At 38.9% G+C, this 22783-nt stretch overlaps 1 protein-coding gene across 1 annotated transcript; it reads left to right on the top strand.

Annotated features, from left to right (window-relative positions):
• Window positions 1-152: 152 nt before the first annotated feature.
• Window positions 153-21559, top strand: LOC149842914 (pentatricopeptide (PPR) repeat-containing protein). Its single transcript, XM_090000765.1, has 4 exons — window positions 153-2907; window positions 20156-20316; window positions 20473-20618; window positions 21372-21559. Exon 1 carries the CDS (start codon window positions 153-155, stop codon window positions 2487-2489), a length of 2337 nt encoding a protein of 778 aa, XP_089856891.1. The 3' UTR covers window positions 2490-2907; window positions 20156-20316; window positions 20473-20618; window positions 21372-21559.
• The last annotated feature ends 1224 nt before the right edge of the window (window positions 21560-22783 follow it).

Here is a 22783-nt window from a genome sequence, read left to right as displayed (position 1 = left end):
AGGCTGGTTCGATAAACCAAACCCGAGTCACTCTCCGGTTCGGAGCTGCATCGATTCAAAGGAGGCACAATCGAGTTCATTTATGCAACCCCGCATCAAGTTCCAACCACAACACAGGTCGTACGACCCGCCCCGTTCGGTAGTCGAGTGCGATGCGTATCGGATCGGCATCAGCATCAGTCGACCGATACGTATCGCTGTTGCGTTTGTGCTTTGATACCCGCGACGTGAAATGCGGCAAATCGATCCATTCTTTGTTGGTGAAGTTGAATCTTCACGACGGTGCCTTCCTCTGTAACAATCTCATCAACTTTTACTCTAAGACTGGCCTCTTTGAAGATGCACGCAAGCTGTTTGATGAAATTCCTCAACGAAATGCATCTTCATGGAACACCGTTATTTCCATGCACGCTAAATGCGGGCAGCTCGGAATCGCAAGACAACTATTTGATCAAATGCCTGAACGAGACTCGGTCTCGTGGACGGTGATGATGGTTGGGCTGAACCTTGTTGGCCTACATGAACACGCCATCGGGTTTTTTCTTGACATGATTCGAGAGGGAGTGACACCTACTCAGTTCACGTTCACCAACATACTTTCTTCTTGTGCTGCTCTTGGTGCTTTAGATATCGGCAGGAAGGTGCACTCTTGTGTGGTTAAGTTTGGATTGAGTGCATACATTCCAGTCGCCAATTCGCTTCTCAACATGTATGCCAAGTGCGGTGACCCGGTGGTTGCAGAGGTTGTGTTCAATAGGATGCGGGTGCGGAGCGTTTCATCATGGAATTCGTTGATCTCTTTGTATGCACAGTCTGGTCAGATTGAACAAGCTAGAGAGCTGTTCGAAATGATGCCTGATCGAGATGGTATCTCGTGGAATTCAATAATTGCTGGATACAATCAGCAAGGGTTCGACTTGCAGGCATTAGAATTGTTTGCTCAAATGCAAGCCCAGTTGGTTAAACCTGACAATTTCACATTAACTAGTGCCATAACAGCCTGTGCCAATCTTGAATTCTTGAAGGCAGGCATGCAGTTGCATGCCTACATCATAAAATTTGAATTTTTCTCTTATAGTCATCTTAGTAATGCACTAATTGCAATGTATGCGAAGTCTGGAAAATTGGAAACTGCTCGCAAAATTGCTTACCAAACACCTGTTCTTAATGTGATTACATTGACTGCACTTATATCCGGCTATATTAAATTTGGTGAAGTGCAGCTTGCTCGTGATGTTTTTGATTCAGTTCGTGGTAAGGACGTGGTCTTATGGACAGCTATGATTGTTGGATATGCTCAACATGGACTAGACCATGAAGCGCTAGCACTCTTTCAGATGATGTTGCTTGAGGGGGCTGAGCCAAATGACTACACCATTGCTTGTGTACTTAGTGTATGTGCAAGCTCGGGAATTTTGGATTATGGCAAGCAGTTGCATGCACAGGTGATTAGAGCTGGCATTAGAATGACAACTTCCATCTCAAATGCACTTGTCACAATGTATGCACGGTGCGGAAGCATGACCAGAGCTGAATATGTTTTCAAGCATGCAGGTGTGCATGATGCAGTCTCTTACACTAGCATGATTATGGCAAGAGCACAGCATGGTCTTGGTAATGAGGCTCTACAGCTGTTTGATGAAATGCTTGAGAAAGGAATAAAGCCTGATCACATTACATATGTAGGCATGCTGGTAGCTTGCAGTCATGCAGGTTTGGTTGAGCTAGGCCGGCACTATTTCAGATTGATGCATGAAGTGCATGCCATCGAGCCACGGATGAGTCACTATGCATGCATGATTGATCTTCTTGGGCGTGCTGGGTTGCTGAAAGAGGCTGATGACTTCATTAACAGCATGCCCATCAAACCGGATGTTGTAATATGGGGTGCCCTTCTCTCTGCATGTAGAATTCATAACAACGTGGACTTGGCAAGAAGGGCCGCAGAGAAACTGTTAATGATTGAACCTGACAACAGTGGAGCATATGCAGCAATTGCCAATGTGTACGCTTCATATGGTCAATGGCAGGAAGCAGCAGAAATTAGGAAGATGATGAAGGACAGAGGGGTGAAGAAAGACCCAGGGTGCAGCTGGATTCAAATCAAGAAGATGGTTCATGTTTTTGGAGTAGAAGATGGGTTACACCCACAAAGAGAGGAGATATATGCAATGGTGAATAAGCTTTGCAGACAAGTCAAGGAATTGGGTTATGAGCCTCATACTAGTTCAGTGTTACATGATCTTGAGGATGAGTTAAAAGAGCTACTCTTGAGGCACCATAGTGAGAAACTTGCTGTTGCTTTTGGGTTGATCAGTACTGCAGAGGAAAGCACATTAAGGATAATGAAAAATTTAAGAGTTTGTAACGACTGTCATGCTTGGTTCAAGTTTGTCTCAAGACTTGTTCAAAGGGAGATTGTTCTAAGGGATGCTACTAGATTTCATCATTTCAAAAATGGCTCATGCTCATGCGGAGACTATTGGTAGGATTCACTAACACAAGTGCCAAAACAATAGAAAGAGACTGATATCAGTTTCCTCAATGCACAATTACAAACACAGGGACCTAGTTGAGATCAAATTAAAAACTGCTTGCTGGATATGCATCTTATGACAAAAATGTGTGAATCTGATTCCTACATACCCTAAGGTTGAAAGAGGAGCAGATTCTGTGTTGCTTGAACAGGGCAAATGACTGCTGCATCTGCTTTTCTACTTACACGTGGGCGAGGAGATAAGACACTGGAAGGAGAACCATGCAGATAGAGAGTGCTGGATCTGTGTGAGAATCCTGGCCCACCTGAAAGGATTAGGCTTGAAGGGAAAATCAAGACGTATAGCTCTATATTGTTTCACCTGTGAACAGAATTAATTGGTGTATGCTCGTTAACTGCCAGCTTTGGAGGTCAGGAATTTGCTAGTGCAATGTTCTTTCAGCATTATCATCTTTCCTTTAAATTTCTTTTCTTCTATGAGCACTTCCATATGCTACTTCACCAAGTCTTGTTTCATGTTCCACATTCTTCTAGCTGATGCTTGTTTTCAAGTGTTTCACTGAGTAAATCAACTTTTTATTTTCTAAGAATTGGCACTTAATTGAAATAAGCAAGAACATGTGGGGTTGATAAGATGACTCCTCCAAGCCAACTTGGTTGACCATCCTACTGGGTCAACCGAGTTGGTTGATTCGCTTTGCACATATCTACCTTTACATTTTCAATTTTCTAGGTTTTCATTGCATGATTAACATCATATGTAGGATTTATGATGATAGAAATGGAATTTTATCCATTTTATTTATACATAAACTTATATCATATGCTAATTTTCAGTAACATATAGTATTCTAGCTATTCTAACTACTAACATTTATTATTTTTTATTTGTGACATTGGTTTTGCATTGGAAAAATGTTGATCATTTTATCAATTTGAAAAGTTCACTACTTTCTTTCTATGATGATTGACTGTTGAATTGGATGGTTTACATATCATAGTAAGTAATGGATTATTATGCTTGAGATACTAGTTCAGTGACCCATAAATATAATCAATCTGCATTGATGTTTCATATCTTTGAAGATTCAGATGTCAGTTGTATCACTAGATGTTGTCTAATTGTTATTGTACAAGTTAATATCTTTTTCTGATAAGTATATGTTAATATTTTGATGTTATAGATATTTCTGCTATTGGATACTGATTTTTGTATCTACAATATATTTATAGTATAATTATATATGATGGGAAACGATACATACCTTTTATCGTTATTGCGGAAGCGGAAATAAGGATCTTTGATGCTTGCTTTGCTCAACGGGTTCGTGCTCTCACTTGAAAAGAACGATGATTCCACGAGTCCAAATGCTAATCACGTTGATTCACCACAAAACGCACTATTTTCTTCTTACTGTTTCTTTTCTCTGTGCACATATCTCTCTATTGAGATCTCTCTTTCAAAGACACAATATAATGTCATCCACTGTGTACCAACGTACACAGTATTTTCTCTTTTCTTAAACACACAAAGGTCCAACCTTTTGTATCTTCCTGTCTCACACAGACTCTCTTCTCTCTCAAACACCCAATGCTCTGTATTTTTCTCTCTCTCGTTCCTCTACAGTGTTCATTCCCTCCACTGTACACACAACATAAAACATTGCCCTAGAAGTGGGGAAAATGGGCGGTTTTCAAACTGCCCCTTTTTTTAACGTGGGCCGGGTCTGGATCTCGCCCATCATGGGTGGACCCGGTACCCAAACCAACATTCTCCCACTCACACATGATGGGAAGAGATCTTAGAAGAAGGAACACCAAACATGCTCATATGGTGAATAACATCGTGTATTCATACTGGCAAATGGACCGTGCAACCCGTGAGCTTAGGGAGTGGAGGCATATTATGTACCGGTTAGTGTAACATAATAGCCTAAACCTGCAAATAATAAGATAACACAACATATACCTGCACAAGCCAGGTAAGAAGCTCACTGTGTCCTACATCAAATACATTTTTCACATTCTAGCATACTAAATCCCTCTGCACATATTATAGTGCTAAGCTATGCTAGACAAGGCCTTTCATTATGTCACATGTTTTATCATAAACCCAAACATCCCAAGGATGTGGAAAAAATAAGCTAGCTTTTAACATGTGCATAATTTGAAAATGTCAAATGATCTTCATTTCCAACTCTTATTCTTTAAATCAAGATAAGTTGCTTTCCCAAACATGTTCTTTTAGACCGAATCATACATGACCTTAAGCAACATGCTAAAGTAGCAACACTTATCTTTCTCCTTAAAATAAGGTCAAAAGTCAATAAGGACAAAAATATATATATATATATATATATATATATATATATATATATATATATCAAAGACTCACACAATGAAGAAGCAGGGATCATTCTTCATTTCCTTTTGTGGCCGACTTAAAGTTATGGTGCGACATACTGTAATGAAGAGGGGGCGAAAGCAACAATAAGGCAAAATACTCCTTAAGAGTGATCACAAGAGCCAAGAGCACAAACACTAAAAGTGTATACAAAAAGACCACAAAAGGAGAAATGACTCAAAGTCATAAGTTGGATATTATTGAAGAAAGAAAGAAGAGGGTAAAAAACCCAATACTCATACAAGGGAAGGCCTCCTCTATTTATAGAGGAGGAAGCCAAGAAGAAGGGACCACAAGGGGGCTCCCATCTAGTCGTTGGGAGCCCCAACGGTCATAAATATGACCGTTGGGGCCCCAACGACAAGAAGGGTGGGGCCCCTTGTGGTCTTATAAAAAGTAAAAGAAAAAAAGAAAAAAAGAAAAAAAGAAAAAAAGAAAAAAAGAAAAAGTAAAAAGGGAGAGAAAAAGGAGAGGGGAGAGTTTACATGGGGATTTACCAAAATACCCCTATTGGGTATTTGGAGAAAAAGAAAACAAAAAAGAAATATGTATATATATACTTATATATATACGTATGTATATATATATATATAAGTATATATGTATAAATATATATTTATATATACATAATTTAACATGCCCCCTCAAACTTTACGGGGAGAAGACCGAAAGTTTGCTAAGAAGAAACATAAATCGTGGAGTTGGTAGCGCTTTGGTGAAGAAGCGAGATATTCGTCTCGAACATAATGGCAATCCATTTCGATATGCTTGGTCCGCTCGTGAAAAATATGATTGCTTGCAATGTATATCGCACTTTTGTTATCACAGCAGAGCTTGGTGGGAGAGGAAATGAGGACGCCCATGTCACCAAGGAGACTTCTGAGCCATACGATTTCCATAGTTGTCATTGCCATGGCCCGATATTCAGCTTCAGTGGATGATAGTGAGACCTTCTGCTGCTTCTTGCATCTCCACGAAATGAGAGATTCACCTAAAAAAATACAAAGACCAGTAGTTGAGATACGATCATTGGGATTTCCTCTCCAGTCAGCATTAGTAAAAAAGTTAATTCAAGAGATGAGGAAGAGGATAAGAAGAGTCCCTTGGAGATGGTATTTTTGATGTATCGCACAATTCTCATTACAGTCGCCATATGAACTGAAGTAGGTGCATGCTGAAACTGGCTTGCAGCATGAACTGCATGAGCTATATCTGGACGGGTGATGGATAAGTAGGTGAGAGATCTAATTAATTGACGGTAGGGGGTTGGATCCTCAAGAAGAACACCATCCTCAAGTCTCAGTTTTGCATTGATAACTTCAGGAGTCTCAACTTTCTTTTCATCAGATATTCCTGACTTGGTACAAATGTTTGCTGCTAATTTCATTTGAGATAGGATATATCCTCGCGAGGAGTAAGCCACTTCAATTCTTAAAAAATATCTCAAGTATCCAAGGTCAGACATATCAAAAGTTTCTTTTAACATAGACTTCATATCATTTACCCCATTTTTGTCGCTCCCAGTGATGATCATATCATCAACATACAACAGAAGAATAACAATGAAATCACCTGTCTTCTTAACAAAAAGAACAGTGTCAGTATAGCAAGAAGTGAATCCTAAATTGATTAATATATTACTAAACTTGTCATACCAAGCTTTAGGAGCTTGCTTAAGTCCATATAAGGCCTTTTTTAATTTAAAAAATTTTTCATTTAAATTCATACCCGGAGGAAGGTTCCATATAAACTTCTTCATTTAAATTTCCATTTAAAAAGACATTTTTGACATCAAATTGAAAAATTGGCCATTTTTAATAGAGGCTATTGCAATAAGAGCTCGAACACTAGTCATTCGAGCAACTGGGGCCAAAGTTTCATCATAATCTAGCCCATATTCTTGGGCATATCCTTTGGCCACTAACCTAGCCTTATATCTTTCTAATGAGCCATCACTCTTAGTTTTTACTTTAAAAACCCATCTACATCCAATGGGTTTCTTGCCATTGGGTGGATCAATGATTTCTCAAGTTTGTGCCCTTTTAAGTGCATTAAGTTCCAGTTCCATTGCTTCATTCCAATGGGCATATTGTTTAGCATCATTATAATGAGATGGTTCATGAAATGAGTGAAGAGCTAGCAGATATGCTCGAAAATTTAGAGAAAAAGAATCATAAGATACAGATCTATTTGGTATTTTAGAAATACGATTTGATCTTCTTTGAGAGGATTCTTCAATCGACTCATTTTGAGAGAATTTTTCAAGGGCACAAGGTGGATTACTTTCATTCCTTCTAGAGTAGACTTGTGTTTGTCTTGGTATATTTTCTTCCAAACTTTGGTCATCATTTGGAGGTTCAAAATGATCTTCTATGAGAGATTCACTAGATTCAACATGACCATCTGTGATGTTTTCTTGAGGTAACAAGTCAAATAAAAAAGAATAATCAATATTTTCATTTGGTTTATGTGAAAAACCATTTTCTTCTTTTAGGAATGTAACATCTTTTGAGATATAAAGTTTGTTTTTTAGTATGTCAAAACATCGATAACCTTTTTGTTTTTCGACATATCCTAAGAAAATACATTCAATTGCCCTATGAGAAAGTTTATCATTTTTGTGAGTTAGAACAAAGCATTTACATCCGAAAACTCTTAGTCTTTTATAATCGGGAGACATATTGTAAAGTTTTTCAAATGGAGAAAGATTTTTCAAAGAAGATGAAGGGGTTCTATTGATAAGATATGTTGAGGTTAGAACCGCTTCGGCCCAAAAGGATTTTGGAATATTTTTTGAAATTAATAAAGTTCTTGTGGTTTCTATTATGTGTCTATGCTTTCTTTCCGCAAGACCATTTTGTTGCGGAGTGTTTGGACAAGAACGTTGATGGCAAATTTCATTTTCTTTCAAATAGATTTGAAATTCATTGAACATGTATTCGCCTCCCAAATCAGATCTAAGAATTGATAGATTTCCTAAAAATTGATTTTTAACCATTGCATGGAATTCTTTAAAGAAGGAGAAAACTTCGGATTTGCGACTTAGGAAGTAAATCCATGAAAATCGAGTGAAGTCATCAATAAAGACCACATAGTACGAAAATCCTCCTTTGGATAAGATAGGGGAAGGTCCCCATACATCGGAATGAACAAGTTCAAAAGGTCGAGTGGTGAAATAATTTCTTTGAGGGAATGTAATAGCTTTAAATTTCCCAAAAATGCAATCTTTACAAGTCATGTGTTTGTCTTTACAAGTATTGTTCAAAAAAGGAAAAAGAGACATCTTTACAAAATTTGGATGACCAAGTCTCTCATGCCAAATTCCAATACTTTTGTCCTTTATAAGATTGCAAAATAACTTTGGTGGAAGAGTCAAAAAGTCCATAAAATAAAGATCACCCCTTCTATGGCCTTGCCCAATCAGCTTTCCTGACTGGAGATCCTGCACGGTGCAATCTTTAGGTGAGAAAGAGACTTGGCATCCATGATCAGTGATTTGGGAAACGGAAAAAAGATTTAGATTAATTTTTGGAATGATTCTCACCTTAGGAACAAAAAAGTTTTGAGAAGTTTTAAAATCAAGTGTTCCAGTACTTTCAATTTTTAAAGATGTCCCATCGGCCGTTGAAATATAAGAAGGTATGAGTTCGGAAAAAACATTAGAAAGAGAGTTTTTATGAGATGTCATATGAAAAGAAGCACCGGAGTTTAGTATCCACATACCTGGAGGTGATGAAGAATAGGCGATGGCGGCTCCGGATGTTGAAGATGAAGAAGTCTTGAGAAGATGTTGGAGGACTTCGGAGATATGATTAAGAGTTTCTTTGATATCTCCCTCTTTAGCACTTTCTTCTTCTTTCTTTAGAGAATTTTCTCCAACCGCGGCCACTTTTCCCTTAAGCTTTGGGCAAACCGGTCTAATGTGTCCCGGTTCATTACAATAGTGACAAATCACTCCCTTTCTAGATCCATTATTTTTGTTAAAGTGGGGAGGTCTATATGCTTTTACATTTGATCTTGGCCTAGTAACGGCCAAAACTTCATCACTCTTAATACTTAGGCCAAGTCGAGTTTCTTCTTGGCATACTTCGGCAAGGGCGTCCTCAATGGGTAAGGCTTTACTTTTATGAAGAAGGGATGCCCTAACTTGTTCAAATTCCGGTCGAAGACCATGGAGAAATTGGAAAAAGTGTTCCTTTTCAATTTGTTCCCTTCTCAACTCAATATCTTCCGGAGCCACCCATTTAGGCTCAAGAAGAACAAGCTCATCCCAAAGAGGGGTTAAAGAGCTAAAGTAGTCATGGACACTCATATCCGCTTGTCTAGTGGAACGGATTTTTTCTTGAAAAAAAAATTGTCTAGCTAGATTCTTTTGGGTATACATACCCTTAAGAAAGAACCATGCCTCATTGGCTCTTCTAAATTTAGCAATGTTGGCAGAATTTTTGAGGTCCACATTGTTCATAAACCATTGGCATGGTTACTTTTCCAATCCTCAACTTTGGATTGATAGTCATTGATAGCTTTGATGCGCTCATCGCCATCTAAAGCTTTTTCAACCTCATTTTCAATTTTAGTGAGAACAAGAGAGGGTTCAGGAGTAGTTCCCATAACAAAACCCCAAAGTTTCTTACCTCTTAGATGATTTTCCATAGCGGAGGCCCACATAAGATAATTGAATCAATTGAGCTTAAAAGAAAGCTCAACTTTAGAATCGCGTTCCATAGGTACCAAATCTTCTTCCTTTCTTCAAAAGCTTGAGAGGCACACGTCCCAAGATAACAAAAAAGAGAAGCCCGATCACCAACCTTGCTCTGATACCATGTAATGAAGAGGGGCGGAAGCAACAATAAGGCAAAATATTCCTTAAGAGTGATCACAAGAGCCAAGAGCACAAACACTAAAAGTGTATACAAAAAGACCACAAAAGGAGAAATGACTCAAAGTCATAAGTTGGATATTATTGAAGAAATAAAGAAGAGGATAAAAAACCCAATACTCATACAAGGGAAAGCCTCCTCTATTTATAGAGGAGGAAGCCAAGAAGAAGGGACCACAAGGGGGCTCCCATCTAGTCGTTGGGAGCCCCAACGGTCATAAATATGACCGTTGGGGCCCCAACGACAAGAAGGGTGGGGCCCCTTGTGGTCTTACAAAAAGTAAAAGAAAAAAAGAAAAAAAAGAAAAAGAAAAAGTAAAAAGGGAGAGAAAAAGGAGAGGGGAGAGTTTACATGGGGATTTACCAAAATACCCCTATTGGGTATTTGGAGAAAAAGAAAACAAAAAAGAAATATGTATATATATACATATATGTATATATATACTTATATATATACGTATGTATATATATAAGTATATATATAAATATATATTTATATATACATAATTTAACACATACGTGGTATGACTCACGTATTACGGCAAGATTTTCTCACTCCAGTGAGTGTATGCATACACCATAAATTCTCTGCCGTACAGATCTATACTAGTTCAGTTTCTCCCCGAGAAACTAACTTGAGTCCTTCAGGATGCACATTCTCATGCAATGTCTATCCAAGTCCTCAGATCTAGTCAACTAGGTTACCCTTGACATTTAGAAAGCAAGGTCGGTCTCTCCATATAGTTAAATATACACGAGACCTCATCCTAACCTAGTTAGGGCGATGTATCTCATATACGTATATATGGCGAATATCATAACTCATTATATTCCCACTCTTTTGAGTTATTATCATATGATATCCCCAAAATCCGACATGCTAATTAATTCTGCAACCCTGGATTTTGTTGCATCTCATCTCAGCCCGCCCACAAGCAGCATCTGAGGCGATAAATCTGTGTGAGAAGATTTATCTCAAACCTGATAGCATACTTATATAGATGTACAACATGCTATACAATGATCATAGAAAGAAATATGAATAACATTAGCATATCAAATCTTACAAATACTCATAGATTTTACATGTTTAACATAAGAATCCCTATTGATTGGCTTAGTAAAGGGATCTGCCACCATATCTTGGGTATTAACATATGCCAAGGCAACCTTGCCTTTAGATACAATATCGCGCATATACTTGCATCTCGTATCAATATGTTTGGTTCTATTGTGAAACTTGGGATTCTTAACAAACGCAATTGCCGCTTGATTATCATAGAATAAAGTCACTGACAGTATTGCTTCAGAAGAGAGTCCCAAATGTTTGATGAATCTCCTTAACCAAACACATTCCTGCACTGCGAACGAGCCTGCAACAAATTCAGCTTCCATTGTGGACAAGGCTACACACGTTTGCTTCTTGCTACACCAAGATATAACACCATTGTTCATCAAGAACACATAGCCAGACGTAGACTTACACTCATCAGGGTCTCCGCCCCAATCTGCATTAGTATAGGCTACCACACACATGTTACCACTATGGTAACAAAGAACTGAATCTGATGTGCCTTTAAGATATCTTATAATCCTCTTGACAGCCTTCCAATGGGCTTGTCCTGGATTAGCTTGATATCTACTCACCAACTCTACTGCATAACATATGCCAGGTCGGGTGCACATCATAAGGTACATAAGACTGCCTACTGCACTGGAGTAAGGGACTTTGGACATAGCTTCTATTTCTTTTGATTCCTTTGGACACATCTTAAGACTTAAATCATTCTCTTTTGCAACAGGAATATCTATGGGTTTACAATCTTGCATATGAAATCGTTCTAAGACCTTCTTTATATATGACTCTTGTGAAAGATAAAGAAGTCTTCTTAAACAATTTCTTTTAATCTCTATGCCCAGCATAAAACATGCTTCACTCATGTCTTTCATTTCAAAATAAATAGAGAACCATTCTTTAATGTTTTTTAGAAACTCCAAATGATTACTAGCCAATAAAATATCATCTACATATAGAGTTAGAATTACAAATTTTGGACCTTGACGCTTAAGATAAACACAGTGGTCCTCATCAATCATATCAAAGTCATTGCTCATGATGGTCTCATGAAACCTTAAATACCATTGTTTGGATGACTGCTTTAATCAATAAATGGATCGTTTGAGCTTGCACACTTTGCGCTCAAAACCAGCAGTAACAAACCTTTCAGGTTGTTCCATATATATTTCTTCATTCAGTTTTCCATTAAGGAATGCAGTTTTAATGTCCATCTGATGTAATTCTAAATCCATATGTGACACTATGGCTAACAAAAGGCGAATAGAGGTCAATTTGACCACAGGTGAGAATGTTTCATCATAGTCTATCCCTGCCATCTGTGTGTATCCTTTAGCAACCAAACGAGCTTTATATCGCTCGATTGATCCATCAGCATTCCTCTTAATATTGAGAACCCATTTGCTCCCAATAAGTTTTCTTCCTTTTGGAAGATTAACAAGATCCCAGACCTCATTTGATGCCATGGATTTCATTTCCTCTTCTATTGCTTTATGCCATTCATCCCTTTTTGAACAAGACAGAGCATCTCTAACACTCTTAGGTATCTCATCATCTTGGGGTATGACTACAAAGGCTTCCCCTTCGATTTGAAATCTCCGACGAGGAATTCTTTTCCTTAAACTCTTTCGAGTTGCCAGATCTTCATCAAAATTGATATCCACTTGAGTGTTACTCCCACTATCCAATAGTGGTATAGACACATCCTCTTGTGTCTCTAAAACATGATGATCCGTCTCTTTAGATTGTTCTTCATCATCCAATTCATAGAACTGGATGTGACGCTCTATCTCTCCTCTTTTAGGAAAGTTACTTTTAATAAACATGGCATCTCTAGAATCTATCTCAGAAATACTCCCATCTGTATTCTCTCCTAAGAACACATATCCTTTCGAATGTTCACAGTATCTTATAAAGATACATTTATTTTCCCTCGGACCCAATTTTTCATATTGATGAGAAAGATTATGGACATATGCAGCAGACCCCCAGGGTCTGAGATAAGCCGAATCTGGCTTTCTGACTTTCCATAATTCGTAGGGAGTTGAAGAAATAGATTTAGATGGTACACGATTTAATACATGAGCAACAGTCAACAAATAATCACCCCAAAAGGAAATGGGTAAATTTGCCTGCGCCATCATGGACCTGACCATCTCTAAGAGGGTCCTATTCCTCATTTCTGCAACACCATTTTGTTGCGGAGTTCGAGGAGTAGTTAATTGTCTATCTATCCCTTTATCATCACACAATTTCTTGAATTGTTCGGATAGATATTCACGTCCACGATATGTTCTCAATGCCTTGATCCTACGATCAAGTTGATTATCTACCATGTTCATAAAGGATCTAAAGCAATCCAATGCTTCAGATTTATGTGAAATTAAATACACATGGCTAAATCGTGTATAATCATCAATAAAAGTAATGAAATAAAAAACTCCATGTCTCATTGCCACATTCATTGGTCCACATATATCTGAATGAATTAATTGAAGATGATAGGTTGCTCTAATTGCCTTTCCAAAAGGCAATCGAGTTGCTTTCCCAGCAAGACAATGCTCACATATAGGCATTTCAATCTTCGCAAGAGATCCCAAAAGACCCTATCGTGCGAGCCTATCCATTCTCTTTTGCCCTATATGTCCAAGTCGAGCATGCCATACGGATACATCCACATCCATATTATTAGCAGTTGAAACAAGAGAAAAACATTCATCACTAACATTCAAATTTTTAAGTTCAGTGTCCAACACATAGAAACCATTCATCAAGAAACCAGAAGCAACTAAAGTATGTCCACAAAAGATGTCAACATTGACATCTCCAAACACAAGTTTATAGTTTAACATAGACAAAGCAGAAACTGAAATCAAATTTCGTCGAATCTCTGGAACATGCAGAACATCATATAATAATAAAGATCGCCCTTCTCGCAAATCCAATTTGCAAGTCCCGATCCCTTTGACTTCTGCTTTAGTGTTGTTCCCCAAGAACAACCACTTCGAACCAGATGACATTTTTCTATATTCGACGAAGTTTGTGCGGTCTTTGATCACATGGTCGGTAGCTCCTGAGTCTACAATTCACATAGGATTAGATTCAATAATTAGTGCACAACTACAAACATTTGCACAAAACACAGGAGTTTTAAGAGAATGTACCTTCTCCTGCTCATGACATTCACGAGCATAATGATCCAAATTGCCACACTTAAAGCATTTTGCATTTGCCTTATTTTTCTTGCTTTCACGCTTCTCAGAGCGCGGATAAGGCTTCTTTTCTTTCTTTTTGTCTTGTCCCTTCTTGTCACCCTTCTTGAACCTCCTTGGTCTATAAAATTTCTTCTTAAAAGAATTTGGCCTTTTAGAGCTTTCTGCCACATATGCCCTCATGCTAGATGATTGAGTCGCCTCAAGGCGATCATTTTCCAGCTCTACATGATGGGCGATATCATCGAAAGTCTTAATACTTTCGTTATGAGTCATATTAATTTTCATTTGCTCCCAACTGTGTGGCAGAGAGCGAATAACAGCCTGAACCTGTTGTTCATCTGTAAGGGTATGCCCTGCACTATTGAGCTCTCTAATCATGTTTGCCATCTCTCTGAGATGTTGGCTCATGGTGTGCTGAGGGGACTTTCTATATGAATCGAACCTGATGGTCAGCCTCCTTAGCTTTGTGGCTGATGTTCCCCCAAACTTATCTTTAAGGGCCATCCACATCTGTTGAGCAGTCTTATAATGCTCAAATTGACACATTATGTTATCCTGCATAGAACATAGTATGGTGACACACGCAACAATATTCATGCGCTTCCATTTCTCATAGGTCTCCATGTCCCTATGAGATTGTGCCCCATTACCAATTTCAGGTCGATCCATAGTATGGTTGAGAGCCTCCAAGGCCTCAGCCTCCTCCAGTGTAAATTAATTTTTTCTATGCCATATATCATACACCATTCAGTTTTTCAATTCGTGCCAAGTCCATTATTAATTTACTTGGTGTAGCCATGTCCTTTTAAAATAAGAGTAAAACAATGCACAAAAATGTTATTCAAGCATGTTATGATCTAATCATTAGCACATCTATACAACAACAACAACAACAACTACGCCTTCATCCCAAAACAATTGGGGTCAGCGATATGAACCAAAAAAGAAATTCATTTTGGGTCTTCCACATGAATCCTTTTCCTCCAATCATTTCTATCCAACGCCATGTCCTCGGTGAGGTTCAAAGCATTCATATCCTTTCCTATCATCTCCATCCAAGTCTTCCTAGGCCTACCCCGACCTCTTTTAACTAATATATTTTCCCATTTCTCCAACCTTCTAACTGGAGCATCATTAGGCCTTCGCCGAATATGTCCAAACCACCGTAAACGATTCTCTCGCATCTTATTTTCAATGGGTGCAACACCTACCTTCTTACGTATCTCTTCATTCCGAATCTTATCTTTTATTGTATTTCCACACATCCATCTAAGCATCCGCATCTCAGCTACACTCATTTTTTGAATATGATGTCTCTTGGCAGCCCAACATTCCGTACCATATAGTAAAGCGGGTCTAATAGTCGTCCTATAAAACTTTCCCTTCAACCGCAATGGCATTCTACGATCGCACAACACTCCAATAGCACTTTTCCATTTCATCCACCCAACCTTTATCCTATGATTTACATCTCCATCAATTTCTCCATACTTTTGAATGATGGATCCCAAATATTTGAAATAATCATTCACCGGTATATCTTGCTCACCAAGCTTCACTACACTCCCATCACTACTTCGTTGCTTACTAAACCGACATTCCATATATTCAGTCTTACTCTTACTCAACTTAAAACCTCTAGCTTCCAATGTTTGTCTCCATAATTCTAACTTAGCATTAACCCCAGCTCTAGACTCATCAATCAAAACAATATCATCAGCAAACAACATACACCACGGTACATTTTCTTGAATTGATCTCGTAAGCTCATCCATCACTATCGCAAATAGGAAAGGGCTTAAAGCAGATCCTTGATGTAACCCAACCGTTATCGGAAAATTGGTTGTCACCCCTCCACAAGTGCGGACATTGGTTACTACTCCTTCATACATATCTTTAATTATACTAATGTACTTGAGAGAAACACCTTTCTTCATCATTGTCCACCAGAGAACGTCCCTAGGTACTCTATCGTATGCCTTCTCTAAATCAATAAAAACCATATGCAAATCTTTGTTCCTCTCTCTATATCTTTCAATAAGTTGTCTAAGAAGATGTATAGCTTCCATAGTTGATCTTCCAGGCATAAAACCAAATTGATTCTCCGATATCATGACAACCTTCCTCAACCTAGACTCAATCACCCTCTCCCAAAGTTTCATAGTATGACTCATGAGTTTTATACCACGATAGTTTGTGCAATCTTGTATATCACCCTTATTCTTATATAAAGGCACCAAAGTACTCTTCCTCCACTCATTAGGCATCTTATTTGTTCGCCAAATCAAGTTAAAAAGATTTGTCAACCATTCTAAACCTTTCTCTCCCAAGCATTTCCAAGCCTCGATAGGTATACCATCTGGGCCAACTGCCCTTCTTGATTTCATTTTCTTCAAAGCCTCTGCAATTTCTTTCTTTTGAATCTTGCGCATGAAGTCACGATTTATCTCATGAAAAGGAATGGAGAAGTCTCCAAGATCTTGAGCATGACTATCATTAAATAGCTTATCAAAATAATCTTTCCATCTCTCCTTAATCTCCTCATCTTTGACTAAAACCCTTTGCGTTTCATCTTTGATACATCTAACCATACCCAAATCCTTCGATTTCCTATCTCTCATCTTTGCAAGCCTATAAATATCCTTCTCGCCTTCTTTGGTATCCAACTTGTCATAAACCTCCTTATATACCTTAGCCCTCGCGTTTCGAACAACTTTTTTAGCTTCCTTCTTTGCTATCATATACTTCTCCAAATTCTCATTATCACGACTCTTACTTAGATTTCTATAACACTCTCTTTTAACCTTAATAGCTAATTTGACATCCTCGTTCCACCATGATGTATCCTTACCTAGTGGTGCACCGCCTTTAGACTCACCCAATACCTCCTTAGCTACTTTTCTCATACCACCCGCTATCTTATTCCACATTGATTCTGAATCCTCCTCGAGACACCAATCAACTTCCTTAACTACCTGCTCTACAAACATTCCTTGTTTAGCTCCTTTCAGTGCCCACCACTTAATTCTAGGATCTATCCTATGTCTATCCCTTTTGCGGCATTGTCTAATTCTAAGATCTAAAATTAAGACTCTATGTTGTGTAGCTACACTTTCTCCTGGTATAACCTTACAATCGATGCAACAACCCCTATCTCTCTTTCTAAGTAGAAAAAAATCTATCTGACTCGTATTAACCCCACTTTTAAATGTTACTAGGTGAGACTCCCTCTTCCTAAACCAAGTGTTTGCTAAGATCATATCATAGGACAAACAAAAATCTAAAATCCTTTCTCCACTTTCATTTTTTTCTCCTATACCATAGCCTCCATGGATATTCTCAAATCCATCCCTACTAATGCCTACATGTCCATTAAGGTCACCGCCGATGAAAAGCTTTTCTCCATAAGATGTCTCTTGTACTACTCCATCTAAATCTTCCCAAAATTGATGCTTAATGGAATCATCTAAACCTACTTGAGGTGCATAAACACTAATAATATTAATAATATCCGTACCTAATACTAATTTAATAAGTAAAATTCTATCACCCTTCCTACGGACCTCAACTACATTATCTATAAACTGACGACTCATAACAATCCCTACTCCATTCCTATTCCTATTTATTCCTGTATACCAAATCTTATATCCCCAAGGTTCTATCACTTTAGCTTTCTCACCTACCCATTTGGTCTCTTGAAGACATAAAATATCAATCTTTCTCCTACACATAACATCTACTAACTCTACCAACTTACCAGTTAAAGACCCTATGTTCCAAGTGGCTAACCTAATTTTATGGTCTTGGACTAACTTCTTTACCCCCACCCGTCCAACAAAGTGAGGGAACCCTTGCCTATTTGACACCACACCCGGGCGCCGGTGTGACGCGTCGCTTCTGGGCGACGACCTAGCAACCCTTGCACATTTATCACTGCCTCCGGGCCTAGAGAGTACAGCGCATCGCTCAGTAGGGAACGCCCCAACGAAATTCTCATATTGGTTCATTTTCATAGGATATGACAAAGTTTTTATGCTGGCTGTCACAGGCCTACCGCAACCCTCCTCCTTTATCCGGGCTTGGGACCGGCAGTGTATAACTACACAGGCGGAGTTAATCATTAGCACATCTATATGCAGTCATAATCACACGATTAGATAACATATAATTTTTCATAGGGCGTGGAATCGAAAGATCACTATGTTCACAATCATCTCCCACTTTCCCTAAGATGATTATATTTACCTAAACTGTATTATGACTGTTTGAATAAGATATTAACTCATAGAATAAGTACTTCCAAAGTACTTAAAAATTCATCGTATAATCAATATGTTTATATCATATTCATTCACATACATGAATAAAATATATAATAAAACGGATTCATGAATCCCTGGCTTATCCGTGGCTCAAACAAAAATTATGGCTCCAACCACTAGCCAATATGCCTCAACCCACATGGACCCTGGCCCTGCCAGGGTTCAGCCAAAAAAAATTTCTCAGCCCGTGCCGCAGTTCCATGAACTCGGCCTGTGGCCTATGCCGCAAGGCAGGGAGCATAAACGCCTGCAGCCTGTGCCGCAGGGCCGGGTCAGGCCGGACTGAGCCTGCGGCCTATGCCGCAGGCTTGAAGCAAAAAAAATGCAGCCAGTGCCGCCGCAGGACATGGGCAGGTCCGCGGCCTGTGCCGCATGGTCTGGCCTGCTCCACAATAGGGCTTGCTGCAACCCAGGTCTGCGACCTAGTCGCAGAACCTGCGGCTGTAACAGACCGCCTGGCCGGAGCCCAAACCACCTGCGGCTGTAACAAGTCCGCCGACTAGGCCAGCGGTCTGGCTATACATTCAATTTTTTTTTTTTCGTATGATGCCCTGTCGCAAGCGTCCATCATGAACGCATATAGTCCCGGCCTTTTATCAACGAAGGGGATATTTCCGCAAGCAAAAACAACATAAAAAAAAAACTTGGCTCTGATACCAATGATGGGAAACGATACATACCTTTTATCGTTATTGCGGAAGCGGAAATAAGGATCTTTGATACTTGCTTTGCTCAACGGGTTCGTGCTCTCACTTGGAGAGAACGATGATTCCACGAGTCCAAATGCTAATCACGTTGATTCACCACAAAACGCACTATCTTCTTCTTCTTACTGTTTCTTTTCTCTGTGCACATATCTCTCTATTGAGATCTCTCTTTCAAAGACACAATATAATGTCATCCACAGTGTACCAACGTACACAGTATTTTCTCTTTTCTTAAACACACAAAGGTCCAACCTTTTGTATCTTCCTGTGTCTCACACAGACTCTCTTCTCTCTCAAACACCCAATGCTTTGTATTTTTCTGTCTCTCGTTCCTCTACAGTGTTCATTCCCTCCATTGTACACACAACAGAAAACATTGCCCTAGAAGTGGGGAAAATGGGCGGTTTTCAAACCGCCCCTTTCTTTAACGTGGGCCGGGTCCGGATCTCGCCCATCATGGGTGGACCCGGTACCCAAACCAACAATATATAAACTAGAAGTTTCGCAAAGCCTTGCTGAGTTACTATATTGACCTAACAGAGTCCCGAGTCAAGACTGGATAAATTAGCTCATGATTTACGGTTCTTTTGAACTATGTTTCCATGGATAGTGTACATGGAATCACAGTAGCTCTCTGAATTGAGTATATTTGAGGTCTACTCAATTCCAAAACTTTGGTTGTATGGTTACCTAACTACGCGCAGCAACTATACTCTTGAAATGCTTTGCTTGCAAATCTATAGTTGTCATTACTGTGTAATTTTTCATGCATGGTGCGTGCACTCATACACACACAGAGTATATTAATCTGTGCATTTTAACTTCTTCCTATAAGTGATGAATTGATGACATGCTGAACGCACTTTCCAAACATTCTCTAGATTGCTCTTCTCTTTCATTTTGCCTTTTTTCAGTTATTCCTAAGCTGAACTCTTTTATTGCCATCTACTTGTCAGCGTGTCAACAATTATTTTCTGTCTTGACATTCCTCTCCAGATTCCTTGTCTTTTATGTAAGACCAACATTTTACAGAAACTGTTCATGTTCATACAGGTTACTTGGCAGGATTAGCATCCTCATCATCTCCAATTTGTTCAACAGATGCAGCTATCGCTTGAGTGGATTGGTTCAGGCTTGAGAGTCAGATTTGAGTTGGAATGAATTGTAGTAGGCTGTTGATTAGCAGTTAGCAGTAAAGGATATTTTTTTCATCGGTATGTGTGCACTGTGGTACAATATACTTTTTAAGTTTCAAGCTTCAAATAAATGCGAGTATAGATATGGATACGTGTGCATGTGTGTGTCTATGTGAGGATATTGATTTTCAAGAACTATTCTAATGCTTTCATCTTTCTTGTCCTATATAACAGAAATGCATATCGAAATGAGTATGATTTTATGTCTCGTCATTGTGCAAAGGCTGGCATGCTGGCATAAATTGCATAGCCAAGAAGGTGGATCTCCTAATGTCTCTATGAAATGGATCTTGCACCCATGAGCAGATGTACCTTCAACGGTGATATTCAGCTCCTGTTTTCCATGCTCCTTTGTCTTATCATTTTCAGGTGTCAAACTGATCATATTTTTGAGCGAGGTCTCTATGTAATTTGCTTTTCGTTGCCACAAATCAGAGCCAAAACACCTAAGAGCACAAAAAAAGCAGATGTTGAACTGGAGAAGATTTCCGTTTTTTATTTCTCTTGATTTTTGTAATTGTTTATGTTCAAAGCCTTTGGAAGTGTTAATCCTAATGTTGAAGATATTTACTGTAATGTGGTGGCAAGACTTTTCTACATGGTTAGTTGTTCTGAATGCTTTTCCTTTAATTTTTTCATTGCCAAATTTATAAAAAAAATGGTTCAGCTAAAGACTTGTCCAAATGGAGTCTGACTTTAACTGCAACTTTTCCTGGGTTCTGATTCGGTTGGTTCAAGTTAGCCAGCTCCAGACCAATTCATTGTCATCAACCACTTGTGTTGAATACACTTTATTATGATCATCTGACTTAAGTAGGCATTCATGGAGGAATTCAAACTCACAGATTGTGTGACTAGATTGTGGATATGGTACTTTTGAAGGACTGCTTTTATATAATCTAGATCACATGGACGCATCTGAAAGGACAGGTCACGCTATTCTTGTGTAGTTTTCCAATTAAGAATAGCATATAAGAAGAAATGACACGGTAGTAAATTGGAGTGTTCCCTTGGATATAATTAATTAGATATCATAACCATATTTAACTCTTTATTTTGTGCTATTGTAACAGGAAATACCAGACACCGAAATGGCGGTTACTGGAAGGAAATTTATTTTCCATGAAGATGATAGAGAAGCCTTAAAAAATTAGCCCGTTACCTTCAAGAGTCAGTGATAAAAGTTGTATATTTGAAGGGAGATGACCCAAGTTTTGTATGTGATGAACTTTTATACAATGCTTAATGGTATGACGTTATTGTTACATTCGGTGGAATCAGATAACCCTTTGCCATCTCTCTCTCTCTCTCTCTTGTATGTGATGGAACTTTTGTGCAATGCTTGATGGTTTGATGTTATTGTTACATTTCGGTGGAAGTACATAACCCTTTGCCAGCTCGCTCGCTCTCTTTCTCTCTCTCCCTCCGTGTGTGTGTGTGTGGCAATGTTTCCTCGTTCTTTAAATACATTTTTTGTCAGGATTTATCTGTGAATATCTGCCATTAAGTTTGGTCACTTAATCATTAGGTCTATAAAAGAAATCCAAGCCATATCAGCTAAAAATCAAATCCAACTACCCCCCCCCCCCCCCCCCCCCAAATCACTGACTGCACATTGGCTGGCCTTCAATCGGTAAAACCCTTGAGGTCCCCCATGCTCATTGGGAAGTACACCCAGCTTCGACCTTGCAGCAAGGGGCGCTACCCGTGGGTTTAGAACTTGTGCCATCCAGTCATCTTGGTGACATTCACAAGTTGCCCCTACTAAATGAGTCGGAGCCCTTGTGTACCATTCCTCCTAAAATTTAGGACTAACAAGTTAGGGTGAAAATCAATTTGAGCTCATTCTTGGGGTTGAATAAGATAGCCGTATGGTTAGGTCGTCGCACTATTATAACCGAGTGTCTCAAGTTCAGATCCCACAGTGAGTATTCCTCAGCTTTGCCTGTCAAGCTAGATTTAATGTGATCAAATTCATTTTAATGCTATATTTGATAGGTGAAACGTGGAACTCACATATCCAAACAAAACATTCCCTACCAATTGAGATTCGAATCCTAATATAAGATGGTGCAACCTTATTCATCCAGCACGCTAGTATTTCCCAGCTCTAATAAGCCAAATACCGATGAAGAGCACCATCTCAACACATTGATTTCCTAAAGAAAACGCAGGAAATGTGCCAGCCTAAGAATCATATTAATCAGCCTGAACTGAGCCTAAACCAAGGCCCTGAGTCTAATATCACATGGTCATGGCTAAAAGGAGACAGGACACGCTATATAAGGGGCGATTTCACAGGGGTAAAGCATCCCTGAGACACAAGATACCACCCATGTGAAAATGTTTTCTCCAAAAAAAAAAAAATGCTGCATTGACTCACTTTTGATGTATGTAGATATGATGATACCTAAATTAACATTTGGATCATGTTTGACATGTTTAATTTATTCTGTGTGCTGACATTGATTCCAATGCCACATTT

Source organism: Nuphar pumila, chromosome 3, assembly GCF_984573655.1.
Source record: "Nuphar pumila chromosome 3, dmNupPumi1.hap1.1, whole genome shotgun sequence".
Classification (NCBI taxonomy): domain Eukaryota; kingdom Viridiplantae; phylum Streptophyta; class Magnoliopsida; order Nymphaeales; family Nymphaeaceae; genus Nuphar; species Nuphar pumila.
The sequence above is the reverse complement of the archived record's forward strand: the minus strand, read 5'-3'. Positions and strand labels throughout refer to the sequence as shown.

What these genes read in the sequence shown, in the direction of transcription:
- LOC149842914 (XM_090000765.1), top strand. Translation starts at nt 153, where the DNA reads ATGCGTATCGGATCGGCATCAGCATCAGTCGACCGATACGTATCGCTG.